Genomic DNA, 26,256 nt, shown 5'->3' on the forward strand with positions numbered 1-26,256 from the left:
GAAAGCAATAAACACGATGGCATCAAGGTTATGTATCATTCATCTTGATAGTCTTATTATCTTAGATAATGAGACTGCAAGCCTCTAGAGTTGCGGAGTAGCTTGACTGAGGAATGTATGTGGATGTTAATAAATTATCTTAGAATTCTTACGTGAAATTGTCCGCTTTCGTTAGGTAAAATATTTTAGAAAACACTTTGTTTCACTGCGTCTATGGCTGTGTTCCTAGGGGTCCCGGGTTCCATTGCTAAATCACCTAATCAATAGCTTCTTACGGTGTACCATTCTTGTAACGGCCGTCATCATGATAAGCACTGGGTGAGATATCGTCCTCATCCTTCTTTCGTTCGTCCTTTCCCCTGCTGAGAACCTCACAATCCTAGCCGTGCCAGTCTCAGATATCGGCGACGTTAATGGAAATTCACTGACAAGGTTAAACGTCTCCATCTGCCTTCCCGGCATCAATTTATCATGCCTCTGCAGCGGTTTCCCATATGCGGCTGCGCTTCACACTTAGACTTTTTTCTTTCCCTTGTTTCTTTTTCCATTTAGATTGTCAATCACGAAGTCTCATAGTAAGTAGAGTAAGTGGTTCAAAGGTACAGTATGCACACACACACGTATATAATATATATATATATATATATATATATATATATAAGTATGTTTGTAGATAGATAGATAGATAGGTAGACAGATAGATTGATAGATAGACAGATAATAAGGCAGCAAAAAAAAATTAGTGTATATGATGCAGAAATGGAAAAGGAGGAAAGTGTGTATTTATGAGAAGTAGAATTTGTTTAATTGACTTTGAAAAAAAAAATAAAGTGATGGCTGTGTTTAGTAGTTTAAAAAATGCAAACGTAAGTGACAAGTGAAATACTTGCTGGTGTCTGTAGATAAGGCTGTCACGAAGCCAATATGGAGTTAGTCTTGTAGAGGATTAACAATCTGTGATAACTGTATTTGGATAGAGCCGTGATTGGTGGAAGTATGTGGTTTGTAAGGAAGAATATTCAGAAGTGTGCAATGGAAAAAGATGTGTATGAATTGAGTTTATTAGATTGTGAGAGTCGCATTAGAAGGAGGATCAAATTGATGTACGTAATTACTGTAACGAGGGATGGCTGGAGGTACTGTATATTATTTGGTTTTAGCTGAAAGATTGAATAGATAGACGTGCAAGTTTTAGTGGTTGCCTTCTGGCTGCAAATGAAATTAAGACAAGTGAATTTGATAAGAAGGAAGAGAGAACATCATATACAAAACGGTTGAAGATTGGCCTCTGAAAGCTTGGAAATTTTTTTACCCCCGTATCATTGAGGTTCTCTATGGAATACATATTTACGGTATGTACACATTATGATAAGCTTGTTAAATTTCATCAGTACTTTTTGATCAGATACAACGTATTTTACTTAAAATCCAGAATCAGTGTTCTTTAACCTTTCATTTACTTCATTGCCATTTATTCTTGAATCTTCTTTTGTTGAAACATGCGATTTCCAACAACAGAATTCAGTATTTTCTCCTTTTTTGTTGGCATCAAACATAAGAATATAAGTATTTGTATATTATATATTATATATATATATATATATATATATTATATATATATATATATATATATATATATATATATATATATAATAATATATATATGTGTGTGTGTGTGTGTGTGTGTGTGTATATATATGTGTGTGAAAAGTTAGAGGAATGGCATAGGAAGTTATTTGAAAGTTGTGCGACAGCAAAATGGATCATGTATTGACTGTGGAATGGCTAATATTTGCTGATTTAAGATTATATTTTACTAATTAGAGATAGTGAATAGAAACGGCAAGTATATATAGTATACATCTTAAAAGTGTATCTAAGAGAAGAAAATTCAGAGTAAATGTGAGCATGAGTGAGGTTTTGACTATAGATAGCAACCGCGAAGTTGAGGTAATGAATGGTATTGTAGATTATGGAATAGGGGAAGTGGTTGATTGAGATAATTATTTTTGGTGTAAATATAATGGATGAACGTAAGATGAGAGAAGAGGTGAGTGATAGAGTAGGGGAAGCAAGGAAGGAAGCTGGATGTCTACAGTAGTTTGAAGGAGACCTGGAGTTTCCATTGTTGCCAATGAACATATATGAAGGGGTTGTTCACCTAGCTACCCTTCTTGGAACTGAAGTTTGGTATTAAATGTAATGAAAGGAAGAAGATAAAAGCTGTTGACGTTAATTACTTGTGTAGTACATGGAGTATGAAGTAAAAGAATGAGAAATATAAAAGTGGTCAAAGGGTTAGCATAAGTGAAGGGATGTGGATCAGAGTGTATTGAGATGGTCTGACCATATGGAAAAGATAGAGGACGTTGGTGAAAAGAATGTATTTTTCGGAAGCCAGTAGGAGAGAAAAACCCAGAAAGTACAAGGGAGACGGTGGGAGGCATTGGAAACAAGGGTCATCAGTATTCAGTGTGAGGGTGCTTGCAAGATTGATAAGTTACTAGTAAGTATGTATGTGGCAGTGACCGTGTGCTGCTTATTCTCTTATTCTCTATAGCTCTATATATATATATATATATATATATATATATATATATATATATATATATATATACATACATATATGTATATATATATATATATATATATATATATATACTATATATATATATATATATATATATATATATATAAAATTGTGTATATGTGTATACAAAAGATAGTGGCATAGTTAAATAACATTAAACCAGTAAACAAAGTGAGTGTGTGCGTGGTCGTATAAAGGCTTAGACCAACATAAATATTGTACCTATGAAGGATGGAGGTAAAAAGTAATAAAACGTTAATGGAAGCATTACCGTAGGATATTAAAGTAGAACCAAAGGGAACTGCTCTTCGCCCTGATGATACTTTCACGAAGGCCTATTCTGTTCATTCAGCAAACTGCAACTTTTGCGCTTGGGCTTTGGCCTAAGTTTTACATTCCATTCCTACATTCAACTTATGGGTGTATACATACTTAACGGAAACTTCTATGGCCGCAGATGCCTGCATAAGCACAAATCTTTACTGCATTACGTTTATGTATTTACCCTGTTGCTTAATATGATAATTGGGGTTTGTTTTCTGCAAAACAAATTGGCCAAAACGGCAACTCTTAGACAAACTGAATATGCAGATATGTTTCACAAGGTTTGTGAAGCTTCTGGATTCATATGTACGTAAATAAAAAGACTCGGAATTGTCTTTCACACTTTCGTATGAAATATCTGTAATGCCTTGCATGCAATTTAGTTTTCCTGACATTCGGTGAAGAAAATAAACATGAAAATAAAAATAAATTGTTTTCTGTCACAATGTTTCTGTTTCTTTTTCGTATAACTCCAATTCAACCTGATAACCCTGCTATGGATAGGGTCATCCCCCAAGAGAGCTCTGAAATAAACTCGGAACCACAGTGACCCTCCGACCCCACGGGAAAATATTTTATTTTATTTTTTCCTTTGGGCCTGGTTCCATCTGGGAAAACGGCCTTCCGTAGCGAAAACGAGCTTTTGGATTGTTAACCGCTGGAAAGTTACGGTATTCAAAACAAAAAGAAAAAATCTGTTCGATGGAAATAGCAAACTATGACAGGACATACACAGTCAGTTTCACTGGCTTTGAAATCGTAATTCTTTCTAATCCATAATTTTTATCAATGTAAAGTTCTTAGAGCAATGGTAGCTTCCTGTAGTCCTGATCTGAGGTAGATGAAAAATATTAGAAGGCAAAAAATACTTTGTTTTGGTAAATTGTAACTTCCACAATTTTGTTTTTAGCAGTGTAAATTATATACACGGATTATGATTTATACCATGGAAAGATAAGTACAATAGGAATAGAATGCATCGCACCAAACCTTCTCTTTCCATATTGCCAGTTTGCCTTAAAAGCAGAAATTAACATGCGAAAAAATAAAGCCAGTTATTCATCATTCATGAACGTGAGAAAGAACAAAGAATGAGTTGAGTCGCTCATTATTTATGCATATATAAATATATATTATTATAGAATTAATTTATAATTATATATATATATATATTTATTATATATATATATATATATATTTATTATAATATACTGTATATATAGTACGTACATTTATTTATATATATAATATATAAATATATATGTATACATAGTATACAGTATATATATATTTAATAATATATATTTATATGTCAGTATGTCATTGTCAACTAGTTTCTCAATTTCTAAATTATCGTTATTTGACATGATGCCAAGAACGCAATATATGTATGTATGTATGTATATATATATATATATATATTATATATATATATATATTATATATATATATATTACTGTATATAATTGTATATAAAAATCAACAGTTTACTGATAAAATAAACTAGTTAACACACTGACATACTAATAATAAATCAGTATGAGAATGCTTAGAAGTCCAATTTCTCTTTTCAAGTCTAGACGATGAGAGTCATCTCATAATACCAGTTTGAGCATGAGTAATCTAAGACGAGTGATGTACGGAGAATCATTAGGTAAGGGTGGTATATAATGAACCTTGGGAATTGATCCAAACTATGATATTTCTATTTTACTTTTGCATGCTGTACATGCTTGCAAAAATTTACCCCGTTAGAAGTTTACTGGAAATTTATTTTGAGACCTGAACCCTTAAATTTAATATAACTTTTTCTTGTCATTCTGTTGGTTTATGCATAAGTATGAAGTGTGTTATTAAATGATCATCCATTTATTATTTGTATATATGTATATATATATACTGTATATGATTGTGTGTATATATATATATCTATACCATGTATATATATATATATATATATATATATACTCTATATATATATATATATATAAAGGAGTGTTGGATATGATCATTTATGATTCTTGTTTATATATGGTCCTGAGTGGTGACCAGATATTTTTATTTGATTACAGTCTTCCAAACTTTCTATCCCTTTGTACGAAAAAAGGAAGTATACTGTTCGTCTTGTATCTAGGTCTTATCGTCCAGATGATTAACTCGTTCTGAACATCATAACCTATCGCGGTATGCAATTTCTAATCGTATGGTTCGATCAGTTTTTTCCTGGAGGTCAGAGAGGAAAATAGAAGCGTGATACGAAACATTTTAATTTTGTCATAGTATTTTTTTTTTCCGGGATACAACTTTGTAGTATTTTTCCGGGGATACCATTTAGTCCAGATGAAAGCTGTGGTATAGATAAAAACTATAATATTTACCTTACGAAGAGAATAGGAAGTTGCTATAGTTATATTATATTTGATCTGTTTTTCGTAAGAGTAGCATATAGCCTAAAGTACATATTGCAGTAAATTTAAAGTTACTTGTGCAGTTATAATGAAATTACAAAAAATTATTAATGCAGGAAGTTTTCATTTCTTAAGAAATGAAAATTAAATTAGGGTTAAACTTGAAAAAAACCTAAACTGATTTCTCCAGCACCTCCCAAGCTCATCGCAAAAATGAAATCTCGTCCTTGTTTTCCATTTTCATTTTGGATTCGTTTCATCAGCCGCTCTCTCCCCCTGCCGGTGGAAAACATATTTTGATCTAACTGACGTATTTTCATCAAACGCGTTGTGACGTTTTGCATAATTGTTATGGGATGATTCACTTACGGTTCATATTGTTTCGATAATGCATGGTCAGTGATACTCATTCATATCAATAAATTTCAGTTCTCCGGTTATTCAATAAAAGCATGCCCGAGTAAAACTGTTTCATCAGGATTAGTTATAGAGAATATCCATTACAAATCAACGTTTGCTGAAATTACGTGAAATAGGACAATAAACAAGAACTTGTTCATCTTGTTTATACTGTACCTGCTAAGCACATTTCATAGTGAAATACTGTATATATTTGGAAAACGTTGAGTAACGACGAATGGAAATTAATAAATAGCCATTCATGGGAACTTTCATGAGGAGAATAGTTATCAAATTGTTCTTTAAAGGAAGATCTTAGAACACAACCACTATGTAAATATAGACTCAAACTATATATTAAAATTTGATTAAACTACTAATGAATTGTGCGATAAACATTAACATTACTGAGGATAATAAAAAAAGGGGGGATCACATACCCACATTATTCTCAAGAGAAAGATGATATTGGTCGAGAGCAGAAATAGGACGGCCACTTTCTGGATCCAGTCGACGTGACTGACTGCCATCAACGGACACACGTTGGACCACAAGCCCTCAATGTCCAGCTCTTCCATGCCTGCCACTTCCACCTCCCCAGCGTGCTGAAAGGTCACAGGAGGAGGCCATGAAAAAACAATAACAACACTACCCAAATATATATTCAGTTTGGTTTAATATTGCTCTATAGCAAGTGTTTGTGTTTAATTATAGACTGTATGTTAAAATACATGAAAGGTCATTGACAGGATAAATACATGAGTTGGGAAGGGAGGACATGGAAAATATTAATAGAAATTGGTTGAATGTTATAGTTGTAATGAAGATATATTTGAAAAGTTTAGAGCAGGAGACTTAAAAAGCGCAGCAAATAGAATATATTTTATTTATGGATTTCTTGTTTAAATATTTGGAAGGTTAGAAAAGGAGCACATGAAAAGCTACAATGGTATTAGCATAAATATGGTCGTGGTTATAGTTTTAATATTGAAATACATGGAAGGTAAGAAAAGGAGAACATTTAAATCAATTACTCAGCGATAAGCATCATGTCTTTTCAATAACATTTATATTGTATACGAGTCGATATGTTTCTTTGTGTTTACGTTATGTATCAGATTTTTCCATTTCATTATTTAGTATGTTTTGATCGCAGCGACAGGTTGCTTTCATTTATCTTCCATTGATTACAGATTTCACACTTATCAGTCGATAGCGATGCTGTGCTTATAGACTATTCATTACCTTACACCTTCCAAAAAAGAATTACTGTATATTTCGTCCGAGTTCTTCGGTTGGTTAGTTATGTGATTTTAAAACGTGAATTTTACCAAAGATTTGATCACTCATTCCTACACCCCCGTAGTGGGGGTAGCGCCGTCACTGCGCTTCATGCGGTGCACTGTAGGCATTACTTAAGGTGCTTTGCAGCGTCCTAGCTGCAATTCCTTCTATTCCTTTTACTGAACCTCCATTCATATTCTTTCTTCCAACTGCGAGGTTTTCCTCCTGTCACATCTTTAAAACTCCTGTACTTTAAATTTCCTTTTCAGCTCTAAATGACCTCGTAGGTCCCAGCGCTTGGCCTTTGGATTAAATTCTATATTATATTCTATATTCTCATTCCTATACAGTTGACCTTCATGTCACATTGTGACCCATTTCCAGCCGCACCAGATATTGATGCTATTTGTTTTTTCTTTTTAAGATTTCAATGCATAACAAAATACTGTATTTTATGAAAATACTAGCTCACTAAAGATATGTTTTAATGCCGTTTGATGGAAGGATGACCGTTGTGGACATCAAAGAGATGGTTTAATGACGGATGGAATCGCAATCACGAGAGATCATTCATCGTGGAATTGCGGCGATGATGCATCATCATCAGTATGGAGATTTAGACAAAGGAAGCTGGAAGTCATTAAAGTAAAGTAGAAAAAGTCGTGGTAAACTACAAGTCATAATGTAAAAATTATGTTTGGAAGAGGAGGGCTGAAAGGAAGAAAAACTGGAATTAGATCATTTCCATATAAAAAAGAATAAAATTAATAAGAACTCGAAACGGATAAACTATGATCAAAACTTATAGAAAATTTTGTATAGAGTTAACATTCTTAGGGCAAATTACTCGCATAATAATAATGAGGAAAAATATCGTTGAAATAAAAAGATCAAGTAATACAAGTACTGATTGACAACAACAAACCATAATTTATTCTTTCTGTAAGGAAATATTACAAAACTCCAGTGTCCCTTCATACACTACATTCGTATTTATTTTATTAATATATAATGTAAATAATACTGCAGTTTAATCTCGCGGTAGTAAACTTCGTCGTGTTAAGCAGAAGTCTTCAGATGGGGCAAAACACTTCATGAAGGTAATGGCATAGTTGAGAGAGAATTTCCATTCAGCCCATTAATTAATGCAGATCTTACTGCACACATTTCTCAAGTTGATCTTACAGCTGTATGGCAAACACTTCAGCATGATTGCGGCCCTCGTTAGACAGAACAGTGCGTATAAATGTGTTGTTTGTTTGTTTATACTATGGAAAACGCATTAGTATTAAATCTAGCTTGCAGCAATTCTACCTAGTATTCAGTTCATGCACCAAACTCGGTGTTGCAGTGCGCGACGATGGGTATGCATATTTATGCATGGATCAATATATTTTGTTTGTTCATAACTGAAAAACCTTCCGAGGAAAAGAGGAGAATAAAAGTGCTGGGTAGATGCGCTGCAGGTGTGAGAAAGAGAGGTCCTTAATATCCAAAGAGCGTGAGAGGAGAAGATTTTACATAGCCTAAACTGGTCGACCCTCTGTTGAAAAACTTTCTTAGTTTATCGAGTGGTTGATTGTGAGGAAAAACTTCTCACAGTTAGTTATTCCGTAATTTAGGTTGAGTGGTGATTTGTTTTATTGATCGTTGCCTTGCTTTGTATCGCGACTATTCTATGAGGGGAAAGCGGCAGGATCTCTCGAAAACAACACGAAGAGAGGAGGAATGTATATGTGTGGAAACAAAAGCTGGCGTGTATGACAGGGTCGATGAAGCACGTTGCTTGTGAGCAATAAGATTGAGGGCGGTCGGTTGTTCAGTGCGAAAAAGGAAACGTTGGGAAGTTTTTGATATGGAAATGGGTGTAGTATGTATACTGGAAAAGAATGAAAATGCAGAGATTAAGATGTTGTAAAAAGGTTGACGTAAGTGAAAAAACGGATCAGAGTATTTTGAGCTGGTTTTGTCACGTGGAAAAAATGGAAGAGGATTGAGTGGTCAAAAGGGTGTGTGATACGGAAGTCTTGAGTGAAGAGGAGAGAGAGACCAGGTGCTAGGTAGAATGTGTGAAGAAAGAAATAATTTAATACACTTTCTGTAGTAAACTGCTTGTTCTTATAAATGTTAATGGTAGTACCGTCAGTGGATATTGACTACAGCGAGACTGGCATAATATAGGGTAACTATACTATCTCTCGAAGGACCAGGAAGCCGTGAGAGCATGATCTAATCCAAGAAGGTTGTCACACGAGAATATATAATCGGTTTTGATTATTTTGAGAATTATGATTCTTGGGCAAAATGTTCACTGGTCCTTATGTAGTAGAAATCTATCGGCAAAATTTTGAAACAGGGATATCGTTTTAACAAGGCATTTTTCTAAAAATCATCCGATTTTGAGTGATTTCATTGTAGAATTACATCTTATCAAATTCTATTGGATCATCACGCTGGAGGTGAAAGTGACGATTAAAATCAAAGTCATGTCTTGAAATTCCGTGTAGGAATGAATATGAATATCCTTATTTATATGAAAATCGTAACTATAGCACTTTTTTTTATTTATTTTAATAAAGTGTCATGCGCAATAATAGTAAAATAAAAAACCATATATATATATATGTATATATATATGTATATATGGTTTTTGATTTTACTATTTAGTGCGCATGACACTTTATTATAATAAATTTCTTAAAAAAAAGTGCTATAGTTGATTTTCATATAAATAAGGATATTCATATTCATTCCTACACGGAAGTTCAAGACATGATTTCTTGATTTTAATCGTCACTTTCACCTCCATATATATATATATATATATATATATATATATATATATATATATATATATATATATATATATATATATATATATGTTTGTGTTTGTGTTTGTGTATGTGCGCGCGTGTACACTGAAAGAATCTTTTACTTACATGTGTAAGCGTTATTTGGGTTTTTGCTATGACCCAGGTGATAATGATGGGAACCGGAACACCTGTCGAGGCCGAGGAAAAAGGAGAAAAAGTTTAGGCGTTCATTAAAAAGGAAAGGGGGGAAAATATTATTGCATAAAAAGAATAAGGTACAATGGCCTGCAACGGTTAATCCTTGAAAAAAATTTTATATACAGGTGTACAGAACAGATTCTGTGCGTATCTCAAGAACTGAGACACTTGGGAGAGGCATACATTGTTAAAATATGCAGGTTTAATCAGCCAATAACGAACAACACACTATTTTAAAGAATAATTTCAACAGCTTAATTTATCAATATTTTGTTGTTAAGATCTGCTGGTATTGTAAATTATTCTGGAAAATGTCTAGCCGTATTTTTATTAACTTCTGGCAACAAAATGTGAAGTATTTTTATGCACTAATTTTGCCAGCAAAATATAAAAGTATGATAGTCATTTTATTTTTGTCAGCAAAATGTTTCATCACCTTATTTTTGACAAAAAATCTGATAAAAGTTTTTGTTTTTGACAAAAACTTTAAAGCATTTTTTTTACAAGAATAATGATATTTTGATTTTTTTTCCAGCGAAATCTAACCGTGTTTAAACATTACAAAAAACCAGAAAATATTGGACAGCTCTCTACGTGTTCATAAACATGACGGCAGATTAAACCTTCGCTTGTCAAAGCAGACGTGTGAACTTCCTTCATTTGATCGTTGAAAAAGAATGTCTTTTATAAAAACAGATACATGTGACTGGAGTGAACTAGAATAGATACAATTGGATCTTTCTAAAGCTAATAAAAATAAGAATAGATCTCACCGGTTGGAACTAGAATCAGGCCGGATCGAACTCGAACAAATAAACAGAATGATAACATTTCAAACTTACCCCATCCAATCAGTGTATAAACACGCAACTTGATGCTCTCCACTTCGAACGTCTTGACAACTAACATGTAAAGGTAGAGACCTGAAAATAGAAAAGATCGCTGAGTTGTAGGCAAAGCAATATTTATACTACATGTGCATACATTTACATTATATATATATATATATATATATATATATATATATATATATATATATATATATATATATATATATATCTATCGATTTACTCACAATCAAAATGAAGGAGAAAGCAGAGGAAAAGGAAATAGAGTTCTTAATTTGTTCTTAATTTTTCCTCTGGTTTCTCCTTCATTTTCATTGGAGAGTAAATCATGATATTTTATCTTCGTGACTGAGAAGAATACAACTAAATATATATATATATATATATATATATATATATATATATATATATATATATATATATATATATATGTGTGTGTGTGTGTGTGTGTGTGTGTGTGTGTGTGTGTGTGTGTGTGTGTGTGTTAAAACTTTGTCACGTACACAGTGACATTTTTTATTTTATCAAATATTAAGCCACAAATATCGTTTAATATCCAATTCACTATACCTCGGGGATAACTTACAGCCATCGGGAATTATAATTGATAAGTGCCTCTTCACTAGTGGGACCAGGTTTAGAAGCAACAGTGTACACTGGCTTTTGACTTTTGAGCCATCAGGAGAGGCACAGTGGTCACCTGTCGATTTACGTTGTTATTCTAAACTAGACAGTGGTTCGAATCTCTTTGTTGATAAAATACTTAACAATTATAATTCTCCTTTAGTATAAGTTGTTATCATTTATATATAGGTAGACAGATACTGTGATTTTTTTTGCCAGAAACGTGTCTATCTGCAATATATATTCACAATGACTCCCTAATTTAGCGTTTCTTCACAGCTGTATCCAAAAAGTGTGAAGAAATAAAGAGGTCATTGTGGACATTACACACAAACACACACGTGTATATATATATATTTATAAATATACATATATACATAGTGGGACCAGGTTTAGAAACAACAGTGTACACTGGCTTTTGATTATTGAGCCATCAGGTGAGGCACACTGGTCAGCTGCCGATTTACGTTGTTTCTAAACCATACATACATACATACATACATACATACATACATACATACATACATACATACATACATACATACATATGCGCGCTAGCCCCATGATCTCATTCGCCATAATAGTGGAGCACTACAGTCGCCTACATAGGCGGCACCAAGTACACTCTGCAATTTAACTGAGGGACAGTGGTGTCCAAAATCCTTGTCATCATGGGAATTGAAACCCAAACCTCACTGGCGAGGCATGACTTCCAGCCTTCTAGACGCCATATTAATCAGATAACAAAATGATTGAGTGGCTAATGAAAGCTGTTACTCCCTTGGTCATGTAAATTAAATATTCTCATGAAAGACGTTACTATCTTAGACACAGGTAAACAAAGTCTCCCATCTACCTTGCCAGTATTACACAAGAAAAAATAAACCTCGGTAATTAGATGCAATTTGTTTGTCAGTTACCCCTCATAATTTTCCTTTCAGTCTACTTTTCTTTTATTTCAAGATGACTTCTCCATCTCTTTTTCTCTAGGTAGAGTTTGGCCATAATACAATTGAATTCAAAAAGGTAAATGATTCATATACATCAGGCATCTTCTTTCCACATTTAGGTTAAAAGGCGTAATCATTTAACTGCACCGTTCAGTGATCTCATATAATATGCATTCAAATCTTAGAAATCTTTTCATACCTTCTCGTCTGGGACTCTAAAAATCTAAAATCTTCTACGTTTCAAATGACCAGGGTTAAACACTGCATTTGTCTTCCTTGTCTTTTAGTAGCCAAGACAAGGTTGTCAATCTTCTCACCTCTTAATCGCATGTATACAGTATATATATATATATATATATATATATATATATATATATATATATATATATATATATATATATACACACACACACACACACACACATATATATATATATATATATATATATATATATATATATATGTGTGTGTGTGTGTGTGTGTGTGTGTGTGTGTGTGTGTGTGTGTGTGTATACACACTCGTAAAAAGTATGCTTGTATGGTACGGGCTTCAAACCCCATTTCATAGCTGCAGTAATAATAAGCTAAGGATAGCGTATTCGGAGAAGAGACTTGCCTGTCATTTATGTGGCGTACCTTCCCACCATGGGTTACACGACACATCACTAAGTACTTCTTTGCTATAGGACATATATTGATATCCTAAACCACTGCCGCTGCTTAGGATGCAAAAATCAGGTTGCACTACCAGTTATCACTGCGGTAGCAGTAATAAGTGAAGTAACTTAATGTACATGGTTGCCATCGTCCGTTTTCTCGCATTAAATTTTTACAACTCCCATTAGGCTCTCCATTGCTTCAGGATGTAATTATTAGTATTTCAGGCCATTGGTACTCGTGGTATTAGTGTCAAGGTAGAAACACTAGTATACCGTAACAGCATTGTGTATTAATGAACTGCCTTACCTATTCTAAGGGCATTACGGGAGGAATGATAGAATTTTGATTCGAAAAAATGAGACATGGTATGATTGGTAGAGATAGCAATGAGATAAGGATGGGGTTGTTTGGATCAAGTGTTATTAAACATATTTGTGTAAGGACTTCTAAACAGCTGAGGATAGTATTGATAGAGGTATAATGCAGAGAGTATCAAGGGTGAATATTGTACATGGTAATTTTTTACTAGCAGTAAGTTTTTTTTTGGGTAAAACTGGTGAATGCTTCAAAATATGTATACGTGAGAGTGAATGACCTGGTTTGAAAGTCGGTCTGAGATATACTGTAGGTGTGGTAAGTCTCCAGGGTTATGTGATATTTTTGCTGATAGAGTGATTCGTGAAATTAGAGAAGGAAATCAGACGTAGGCTTAGAATCATGTGCAATGGTTGATGTTTCCAGTTGGTGTAATGAGGATTGGAAATGGTGAAGAGAAAACTGCAGAAAATTAAGAGAGTTTGCAAGTGGTTTGCATGAGAATTTGGAAGTAAATGTGAACATACTGTAGTATGTTGTGACGATAAATAAAGCAAGGAAGATGAAGCCATAAATGTTAATATGGATTATGGGTAAATGGGAACAGTAGATTCGCATATGACCTAACTCTCCTTTATGAAACTGAAGTGAGGATGTTGAATACAAGTGAAAGAAAAAAGGCTGAATCTGAAGAGATTGATAGTTTGTGTTGTATAATGAAATACAGAAGGAATTGAATGTGAGAAATGTGGAGACATGCAAATATAAAAACATTAGCTAAAGTAACAGAATCAGAATATTTTAAGATGGTTCAGTCATGTAGAATGACTGGAGGATGGTAGGATACTCAAAAGTGCTTGGAGGGAACAGGAGAGACGATCTAGAAAGTGTAGAATGACTGGAGGATGGTAGGATACTCTAAAGTGCTTGGGGGGAACAGGAGAGACGATCTAGAAAGTGTGGATAGGTGGAGTTGAAGTTAATGAAGGGATGTTTTAATGTGGATGTTGAAAAAATAGAAATGTATTATGGTAGGATCTGAAAGGAAGCTAGTCATAGAATATTGGAAGCAAGGAAGAAAACCAGGGTGTATTCAAGATGGAAGATAAGTGTGGATGTTGAATCTCAGTGAAAGAAATTATGTTGAAGTTATTTAAATGAAATACTTATGTGTACCTTAGTTTAACCAGACCACTGAGCTGACTAACAGCTCTCCTAGGGCTGGCCCGAAGGGTTAGACTTATTTTGCGTGGCTAAGAACCATTGGTTACCTAGCAACGGGACCTACAGCTTATTCTGGAATCCGAACCACATTATGACGAGAAATTAATTTATATCACCAGAAATAAATTCCTCTAATTCTTCATTGGCCGGCCGGAGAATCGAACGCGGGCCTAGGAGAGTGCTAGCCGAGTACGATATCGACCCATCCAATGAGGAACTAATGAAATACTTGCTTTATATATGTGGGATAAGGAGGATTGCAAGGGAGAGACGTGGTTCAGTTTGTTTTCAGATGCTGATTTTGTATGGAAAGAATGGATTGCAACAGATTAGGGGGGAAAAGTGTATAATTCGAAAATGTTTAAGTTAAGTAAGAGAGGAATATCGAGATAATGATCGATAGATGATGTGGATCTGGTGTTGAATTGCAAAATTCTTAGCATCGAGGAAGACAGAGGGAGTACCCACATAACAGAGAGGTGAGTGGCGCATCGTGTGGGGAGTTTTGACCTGCTGCTGATGAGCATTCTGTATAGGTGTATGAAGCAGCTAATGTGGAAGTGTGGAAGTTTTTACCCAGAGGGTTCATCTACGATTCAACAGTGAATTATGAATGTGCAATTCCTAGCAGGGTATATGGTTAGGAAAAGTTACCTGAGTGATGAATTGCTTTATCTTTTATCGTAGACTATACAATTTAGGAAGGTTAAAGTTCTTTACAATTTTTCACAGCAAAGGCATGGTATAAGTTTGCCGAGAGTGTTTTTATTGCCCAGTATTAGCACAACAATGAAAATAAATTTGTTTAGTTAAAAAATTTGTTACGTTCATTACCGCAGGTTTCAAGAAACAATCTTAAGAATTGTAGCCTGACTTGATTGAGGGAATCTTTAATTGTTCATTTTATGTAGCATTTTTTTCACTGTTAAGACTGTTTAATTACAATAAATCCATTGGTGTCTGGTTCGACGTCAACAACTATGACAAATATCAACATGAAGTTGATTTATACAGATTCACGTAATCAGACCATGATCTTTTATCGGTGCTTTCCTTTGATCATCATAAATTCGTTGGCCCCACCAGCTCTCGTGGGAAAATAAAGATGCCGAGAGCGCCACGAGAGGATAAGGCTTCCTAAAATCCACTCTTGAATTTTTCTATTCACGGAAATGCTCGGCCGCTTACCGTGAAATTTGATTATTTGATTTCGTCCAAGGATGGAAAGGCAAACTAGTCTCTTCAGACATTTTTTATTGTGTATGTTTGCGGCTTTTTATTTGGAATGTTTTTTCCTGTCCTTTTCTCTGATATGTTTATATGGTTGTTCTTTTTTTTCTGTATTTCGTTAATCGGTTGGAAGCGTTTTCCGTTGCTTGACAACACCGTAAAAAAATCCAATGGTGTTAAACGTAGGAGGTATGCCAAAATGTAAATAGTATAATTAGCTGAAACCGGTAAAAACTTGGAGGGAATACCTCAGAACTGGCTAAACGTTGCATCCTAATAAATAATACCATTACAGTTAAGCATTTCTAGGTATGAGATGCACAATATTTCACAACGTAAATTATATTTAATAGGTTGAATGATGCGTAAGTCACCCTCCCAAAAAAATAATAATCCTACTTTTAAAGTTTCAAATACTGGTTTTTAAATCAAGTCTTACAACACAATGTTATTGAATTTCTACGATAAGTGTATGTATATACCATTTGACCTGAAACAAATAAACCAAATCAGTAAAAACATAATTGTCATGCAGTTAAAGTGTTTTCATTCTTGGATGTATTCCTTGGAGATATTTGGTCAAATTTTGGTCAGTATTGAGATGAACTTGCATCATCTTTAGCCGGTATTTGTAATTACGTTTATAGGAGATTGAGACAAGAAGTCCGGAACTAGAGGGTTTTTGTCCTGAACTAGATGGGTTGTATTTTTTGAGATTGTTGCAGAACAGCTTTTATTGCGGTTCAAGAAACGAGTTTCCTGTTGATTGTTGAGTGGTCCCGATCTGGCAGGTATTAGGTTGGTCTTTCTAGAAGTCTTCCGTTTCATATTTTACTTCATGTCAAGATATTGTTCATTATCATTTACCTTACTTTTATTCTTCAAAATTAACAGCTGAATGCTTTTGAAAGTTGGCAGTAGGAAGATTTCAAGATCTGTTATGAAAGTAGATAATAGGAAGGGCATCCTGTCAGTAGACTAAGAAAACTTACGCTGTTCAGATTAAAGAAATAATTGAATCGTAGAAGTGACAGGGTCTATAATGCATTCCCGTTACTTTAAAAACGGAAGTAGAATTCTGACTTTAGAAAAATCTCAAGGAAGACAAGTATAGAGAGAGTTGCATCAGAGGGCATTTTAAAAAGTTGCAGGTTGGTCGTTCATATATGAGTATGATTAAGAAAATAAAAATAATGTTATCTATAAAACAACTGGGCATTATACTATAATGATAAATGAAAAATTGACGTGGTGTACGTCAAGAAAGCACAAATGCACCGGTTTGGGATACTGTCAGATTATTGCAGTGCCATCTATAGTGTGTTGGAGAGCAGCATTTGAATTCATAGCAATGATGTCTGTGACATACGGTACATTGAGCTAAGTCCCCGCATTGTCAGTTTTTGTGATGAGCAACTAGGAGAGTCTTCGTGCATGTATCCTAAACAAAACTTGAATGACTGTAGGAGCTGTGGAGCTACTTGTCGAGGAAAACTGTTTTGCAAAAGACGTGTTATGGAGGTAACTCAAAGAATGCATGCTCTTGTCAGGATTGATCTGAATACTGAACAAATTATTCGCTTGAAACAAAGAAGAATTTATTTGAATGAAAAAAATTTTATTTTGGCAAATCGTATTCCATTCATTAATGAAAATGTTCGTTCTTTGTGACATTCATATGCTTGAAACCAAAACGCAAATTGATGCTACAATGCCTGGCTCTCTTTCAAAGTGTGCATTGTTATATGACTCAACAACATTTAGTAGGGTTAAACTTTATCATGGGATATCATTTTGAAGTTTGGAAGTTAAAGCAGACATTTGTGAGCGAAAATGTTACTTTCTTGGATCAATCACCTTAAATCATGGTAGGTCATGAAGAACTGGTTTACAAACAGATGATTTACAGTTATCAAATCAAGTAAGTGGGGTAGCACTAAACTTGCATTTCAGGAATGGTAGAACTGGAATCGGATGAATATAGTGGCCCTCTTCGCCAATGTGCCGAAGTGCGGAGAGGATGGAATTTTGAATTGTTTGTAAGGGGCGTGACATGTTTTAGTGGTGGTCTTTTTAAGAAAAGGATACACGTCTTTCCATTGTTTGTAAGGGGCGTGACATGTTTTAGTGATGGTCTTCTTTAAGAGGATACACATCTTTCAATAAATAGTTCTGTAAATAGAGGTAATGTGCGTCAACAAATAAGTTGGCTCTAGTGCCATAGATTTCTCAACTTACCCTTATTTCACCCCTATTTTCTTCCCATGATATTCATACATTAATCAAGAAGCGGTCAGTGACACCTGCCCAAGGTGGTTGACCAAGTAGCTGGACATGGAAAATAAGATTTTTTCCTACATCTGAAAGATTTCAGAGCTCTAAACACATACTGAAAGTTACCAGGAAGATGTCCTTTGAGATCAGTTTAGTGAACAAACTTTAATTAAATTTAGCAAGAAAAGGTTATTTCGAGAACATTAAAACGTTTGATAGACCGTTTATGATGGAACTGACTCCCATCTAATTCTGATGTACATAAGTATGTCTTGGTTGCAGATAACTGGGTTTGATAACAACAAAAGCTGAAAAAATTGTAAAGGTGGGATAACTTCCAGTTTCATAAACATCTCACCCGAAGAACACTCTTGTTTGTGTGTGTGTGTGTATTTACTACTATTTTGTAGATTATCAAAGCAACAAAAGCAGCGTGTTTATATACCAGTGTACAGGGTCAAAAACTGCATATGAAATGTCTTTCCTTGGCAAGATAAAAGTAATTTTAATCATTAGTGTAATTAATCAAACTCTCTCTCCCGCTTGATATTTACAGTTGTCTGAATTGACTGTAAGTTAAAACCCTCACGAAATTTAGAATTAACACTAGCTCCATAATGAACACACGTCTATAAAAAATATCTCCCGTGCCTATTTCTCCCATTATATCAAATTCTTTCATTCGTCCTCTGCTTTTATTAACTATTATTTCTTTAAGCAGATCTGAATTATTTACAATCAACTTTATTGGGAATTTCACAACTGTTTCGTTCTCTTCCAATTTGCAACAGCTCTTTATGTCATCTGGTCTATGGCGGACATTGCATGATTGCATTAATGCTCGTTCACAGAAAACTGCAAAGATCCCGAGAAACCTTCAATAAAAGCTGCAGCTGAATTTAGCAGTGGATGGCGTGACCCAGATTTGTTGACAAGATCGCCCCGTAAAGTTGATTGACTACCCCAAGAAAGAATTCTTAGAAATTGCTGAGGTTCACGTTTTTACTGAAGTAACGGGTCGTTCCCTTATGTAATAAATGCAGTAATATCTGTGACGTTTAGATAAGAAGCACACGATTGCCATGATTTTTTTTTATTAGACGCATCGGCTTCATTTATATTTTAATTGTTCCCCGAGGTTTTTGTTAGGCAAAAAGCTGACTTATAACGGTGATGGAACGCGTAATTAAATCTCCAGGCATGAAATTTCATGGCGGTATAAATGCACATTTCATTTCCTCATTATCTGACCTCACGCCGACGAAAATTTAGAAAAGTTTAAGCGCTTATTTCTCATGCCATGACAGACCGCCACCATGTTTAATTATAATTACAACCCAGAGGAAAGAGCGAAATAATCATAATAATAATAATAATAATAATGAAGTGTTATGATAAGGACGGCAATAATTTTGCTAAGTACGATGACTGAAATATATCTAGATTTAATTATTTGTTTGTATGTATATATGTCTATGTATATTACATATATATTTACGCATATACGGATGTATAGATATGTAAAATTATATTTATTCAGTATATATGTATGAGTACGCTGTGCTATATAGTGTATATGTGTATATGTATATATATATATATATATATATATATATATATATATATATATATGTATATATATATATATGTGTGTGTGTGTGTGTGTGTGTGTGTGTGTGTGTTTGACAGTGTTGCATTAAACCTAACAAGATAGCTCCAGAGACAAAACTACACAACGTGCACTACCACATTCTTACTTCACTGCTGTATCGTTGACGAACACTCATCCTAGTAAAACGTTCACATTAGCAGCTTCAAACACCTACACAGAAGGCTCATCAGCCATGTGCTGATGCCATTTACGCACCGTGTGCCATTTACCGTTATATTGCACGTTCTTGCTCTTCCTTGATACCTTGGACCTTCATTTCAAATGTCTGTTTCATACCATCTGTTCAACCCACTCTCTGTCTTCCTTCCTCTTCCCAGTCGCCTGTGAATTGTTCACTTTAAACAAACCTGTCACCCTCCAGTCATGACTACACCTCAAAATGCCCTGATCCATCATATCACCTAATTTTAGCTTTTTATCACTAATCTCCACGTTTTTCACTTCTTATGCTGCGTATTGTATACAACAGTTCATCTCAACAGCTGTCTTTTATTTTTATTCGCCAACTTCGCTTCGCTTCCATAAAGGAAAGTTGGTTTAGTAATCCAGTTACTGATGTTTACCATGCTTTCCATGGGCAGCTCAAGTTCTTTCCAGTATGCACAGACCCCCTACCTTTCTTTCTTTATAACTCGTCTCTTCTCATGTCCTACCATTACTCATTATATTTACTTATATGAATCAAACACTTCCGTAGTATTCACTGCATCTCATGACCTTTTTCTTGCCTACCTGTACTTTCAACTTTCTCCACTAGCAAACTTTTTAACTAATTTCCGGAGCTTCTGTTTACGATCCCTAATCAGTATTGCATCTTCTGCTTCAGTGTCTTTATATCATTTACAATCAGTACTGGATCACTTGCAATTAACCATTCCACGCTATATTCACAATTCATTTTTTTACCCACATCTTTGAACATACAGCAACTGTCCCCTCTCAGATTTCTTGCATTACTTGATCCATAAAGATTTTGAATGCACAGCTGCGTGACGCACTCTTGTCTCTGACCCACTTTCAGACCAGGACACCATTTACCCTCTTGTCTACCTATTGTAATTCTCCTTTTTCTCGTACACTACACAGTAGGAATACCTTACACACAATAGCGTGGTGTGTGTATGTATGTATGAATGAATGTGTTTGTGTAATTATATAGAAGAGCGTACTGTATGTTGCCCTGAGCCATTAGTGTGTATGTGTGTGTGTACACACACACACACACACACACACACACACACACATATATATATATATATATATATATATATATATATATATATATATATATATATATATAAAATGTAGAACTTAGTGTATATTGCCCTGAACCATTGATTTTCTTGAATACTCAACAATTATTTGGAAAGTTTTGAAGTTATGGAAATAATTTTTTCATGTTGATGGGAGGCTCCTTTCAGTGGAACTCTGTTAATTGTTTAACGGATATATATATATATATATATATATATATATATATATATATATATATATATATATATATATATATATATATAAAGTTTATTTTCACATTTGAGTTTGGAAAGTGCTAATAGTATTATCTCATAACCAGGTTTTGGTTTATACCAAAGATTTTAGAAAGAAGACTTATTAATGCATTATTAGTGTAGTGTCGTTTCATTTTCCTCACTGACAAATTTTTTTATCCAAATATCTTGAGTCCAATGTGAATGGAAAAAATCCGTATAAAACCCATCTATCCCACCTCCGGTAAAGCAGCGGTGCCATTGAATCTGCCCGTTACTGACGACTTACGAGCTATATCCGAATTACTCTTGTTATTATTAGTATTCATGGTGAGCCCATTCTAGCGAACCGAAGTAGCATTACCCTCCACAGGAAGCCCCCTTTCATTTTTTATCCGCTGTTTTATATATTCATACCTATATATGACTGACCATTTGTTTAGTTTTGTTCTCGTTGAATTTTATGCAATTCCTTTCTCCCTAGCCATATTTTACTCTTTTTCTTTCCTTAGTAACTCAAACACTTCTTTTAGGCTTGTGCTATATGAAAGAATGCTCATGATAAATTTTGATGATATGCTGCAGAGCAGTATAATAACAGCTTAGAGAAAGATGTTAAGGGGAGAAATGCTAACACTAATGATCTCCGTTGATAGAAAATTGGTTCCTGGCAACTGAGAAACTGCCAAAGATTTACGGTGGCAGGCAGGAATTCCAAGCAGCCGACCTTGTCCAAATATGTTTTTATCAATTCACAGAGAGAGAGAGAGAGAGAGAGAGAGAGAGAGAGAGAGAGAGAGAGAGAATTTCAGTGTTTTTACTTTTCTGGGAAAGAGAGAGAGGGAATGGTGTCAAACAAATTTGTTTTCACCGGTTGAGGAGAGAGAGAGAGAGAGAGAGCATTGCCTTAGTTGAGAGAGAGAGAGAGAGAGTATCAGAATTGTTTAGTTGATTTATAGGACGATTTTCGAAGGATTTATAGACAGCACTGTACTGGGCCAGGAAATAATTCTGTTACAAACCATTTTGTTTCTTATATGTCTTACTAACTTCTGAGCAAGTGAAAATAATTTCATGTGAAACGTTAGTGAAAATAATTAACTATCGTCTTATTTTATAATTTATATTAGGGTCATTGATAAAGTACAGTATTTAAAAAAAGATTACAACGTTTTGTAAAATTTAGTTATAGCAATAATTATTATTATGCATATTCTTTTGTCGTTAAGAAAAATGCGGAATAAACCATAAACTTAATAAGCATGCTGTCGGAAAGTCGATTGCTTTTTGTTACAGAGAAAAGCAATGACAAGAGCTGAGAAATGGAATAATATACAGTCACTTAACGCATAACTAAATAGCTATTGAGAAACGGTTAAATGCATAATGTTATTAGTCTCCCTTAAACTCGCTAACGTAGAAAGTTTATAACACAACTAGAAAGATTTCCATAATTTTAGAGAAAAGGAAATATTAAGCCTGTATGTTCCGTCAGAACTCAAAAGAACTGTATATACCATGCGTAGTTAACAGACACAATGAGTGCATTAGTTAAATAGTAACATTGTTATTGTTGGAGCATATATTCGTTTGATATATCATCCCCTTTTCTATGTACCTGTCTATGGCTGACTATCTGTACCGGGCTGTCGATCCCTTTTCCGTATCTTGTTTTAATACAAGAGATTAGACGCTTTAGGGAACACGCATCAGATCCGGGCCTTTTGAGATGATTGATTGCGACCCACATTCCAGCAAACGGCTTCAGGCTGCCTTTTCCTGTTGCTGTGCCGCAATCCCCTCACATTGAAGCCTGGGATTTCCTAGGACCCAGTTGGAAAAACAATACATACACGTGTATTTATTTCCAACACTTACATTGAAATAGAGATTGATATTTATTCACAACACTTACATTGAAATAGAGATTGATTCATCGATAGAACTTATTGGCGTCATCGCAGGGAAAAGTCGAATGGGGAGAAATTTTACAGTTGAATATTGGAAGATAATAGTGAGAATGAAAATAATATATTCCGAAAAAAGGAAGGTAAAGTGTAATTATGTCTAAATGTATGACACTCTCTTTGTTGCAAAGATTAAAGTTGAAAGGTTGAACCGAATTCCGAAATTGTGACACCATTTTCCCCCGAACTTTTGAAAGCAGTTCATAACCGTGAAGTTGATATTGATAATATAGCAGTTGGGATAATATTGATAATGTTTCAGGATCGTGCGTAATTGATTATTGCTCTATGAAATAGTATGGATGGATATCATAGGCAGCGGCAGATCTGTTAGTTGAATACATTAGCAACGAGAAAACTTGGTTCACTTGAATGATAAATATTTGGTATAATCAGTACCTTACTCTCTTGGAAATTGTAGGTTGTTTGAGCATTATTTATCTTTTGTAATGATTGAGGAATTCTATTATAATTACATACATATATATATTTTATATACATATATATATATATATATATATATATATATATATATATATATATATATATATATATATATATATATATATATATATATATATATATATATATATATTACACAAATACGCTTGTGTATGTGTGTGTGCGTCTGTGTTTGTGTGTAATTGAAGCGTAATTGAAAAAGAAATATACTTTAAGTTGCGTCCGAGACACGACAAAGCAAACACAAAATTATAGAAATTGCTGAGATAAACGCTAATTAGAGTTGCAAATATATGTTTACTGTCGGAGGACTTATAATCACGACAATTTTATAGGATAATATCACTCCCAGAGGTAGTTTCAGAAGCTAAATGCAGAAGGAAAACCGAGGAGAAATGGAGAAATTCCACCGACGGACAAATACTGAAAACGCATTTTGTAGGCTCCTTTTGTACGAAGAAGTGTTAATGTAAAGGAAGAAAAATATTTTCAAATAAAGAAAATATTTATCAGACGAAGGGAACAAGGAAAAGGCAGAATGTCAGCGAAACAGTTTTGAACCCGAGTACCGATATAAGAGTTATGTTGGCAGTTATCGGAACACAGAGAAAAGGGAGAGCAAATAAAAGAGGGATGGGAGGCGCTCGATACTAATATAGTGGTCGTGCCACGAAACAAATTGACATGGACAGGGTGAACGGGAAAGAAGGGCTTCTGGGAAAATGCATCTCTCTCTCTCTCTCTCTCTCTCTCTCTCTCTCTCTCTCTCTCTCTCTCTCTCTCTCTCTCTCTCATATCATGATGTGTACTCATCTTCCTTCCTTATCTTTAGTTTTGGGGGCATTTGGTGTGCTACAGTTTCCAAGAAACATGTTCAGCTCTTGCCTCTTATGTAGTTACTATGAAATTTACTCTCTCTCTCATATTTGAACATCTATGTAGATTTATAATCGTGCTTGCAAAAATCAATAAAAATAGAACTTCATTAGTTAGAGGGTCCTGCAATAAAGCTTTACAAAAAATTCAAACAATAAGTTGATAAGATTGTTATCCTTACATTTTATTTTAGATATATTGATCCAATTATTATTATTATTGTTGTTATTATTATTATTATTATTATTATTGTTGTTGTTGTTGTTGTTGTTGTTGTTGTTATTATTTGAAAATGTCGTGACTAGATATTCACATTGAACAAGGCCAAAAGGATTTACTTGCGAAGCTAACGTTCTGCTGAATAAAAGGCTCTTATGTAAAGACAGTAACACAAAAGTAAGGATAAGTTCGCAAACAAACGTTTAAATATTTACATCAGAACATCATAACTTGTACTTCTGCTCAATATAACTATTTCATATCCTTTCATTCTGTAAATACCCAGTTTCCAATTGATATTTCCCCTCTTGGTCCTCTTCTTTGGTTCAAAGGGTAACAGAAGTTCTAAAGACCGATCCGTTTTCTATAAACAGAAGCGAATGGTTTGGAGACATCCTATCAAAAGCTTTGATCTATGATTACACTTTCTTTACTGCCTTTATTTACGACGTTGTATTATACCGATGCGTTTTGCTCAAATTTTGACAATGTAAATTACAATGAGATAATCAGTAGGGTCAGAAATCACAGAGTCAGCTCATAAAAGACTCATCAGTAAAAAAAAAAAATATATATATATAAAAAAAATATATTTATATATATATATATATATATATATATATATATATATATATATATATATATATATATATATATATATATATATACTCTCTCATATATACTATATACACCACACTCACAGATGTCTCAAGAAAGTAATTATAACTGGCAAATGAAATTGGTGGCATGTATGGCCAGCGCTTTGGTCAGATGACGTTCTTGAGGGCAAAATTTAGAGCAAGTGCTGGCAATTTCATCTGCGAAACAAACGTATTTTGATGTCTTGTTCATACGCTATTTTATAGGCACCTTGTCTTTTGTATTTTTCCCTGATTCTTTGGAAACGCCTGTAAGTCTTTTCGTTGCGGTTAAACAAAAATCTTAATTTTCCCCGCCCCCTTTTTTGGGGGGTGGGGGTTGGGCAAGTAATGGGTACAATGCACATTGAAAGACGGAAGATCAAGAGACGTGAAATGCGTAAAGAAATTTTGTTGTTATTGTAAAAGTTTCACGAAATTACAAGAGTCAGTTCTAATTACCAAGTACTGTATGTTTTTTACAAGATTAATGCTAATATATATGACAAAAAATTTTACTGGCTTCAAGCTTCATTCGAAGGACCCGCTGTAAATTAGTCGAGAGTTGTAGATAACATTTATGGGTTAGTGAAAAACACATCTGTTTGAAATATGTTTCGAGTTTCCATAACTTGCCTTAAAACTTTTGAATTCACTCTGCATGTCATGAGGAACATCGTTAAGTCACCTTTCCCAATGGAAACGTCACATGTACGCACATTCTTACATCTTTTAGCACCCAGCGGTAATCAGTGCTCCTTATAGCCAATATTAGTGACAAAACGGAAGTTGTG

The 26,256-nt window shown here is 34.2% G+C and overlaps 1 protein-coding gene across 1 annotated transcript in view; it reads right to left on the minus strand.

Moving 5' to 3' along the window:
• The window catches only part of LOC136835405 (diuretic hormone receptor-like), a 285,624-nt gene that overhangs the window by 37,293 nt on the left and 222,075 nt on the right, over positions 1 to 26,256 (minus strand). Inside the window, exons 6-8 of the mRNA XM_067098895.1 lie at positions 10,859 to 10,939; positions 9,945 to 10,006; positions 6,162 to 6,326 (exon numbers count right to left, since the gene is read on the minus strand). Coding sequence (XP_066954996.1) covers positions 6,162 to 6,326; positions 9,945 to 10,006; positions 10,859 to 10,939 — 308 coding nt within the window. The remainder of the gene's footprint in view (positions 1 to 6,161; positions 6,327 to 9,944; positions 10,007 to 10,858; positions 10,940 to 26,256) is intronic.

Source organism: Macrobrachium rosenbergii, chromosome 55, assembly GCF_040412425.1.
Source record: "Macrobrachium rosenbergii isolate ZJJX-2024 chromosome 55, ASM4041242v1, whole genome shotgun sequence".
Lineage (NCBI taxonomy): Eukaryota > Metazoa > Arthropoda > Malacostraca > Decapoda > Palaemonidae > Macrobrachium > Macrobrachium rosenbergii.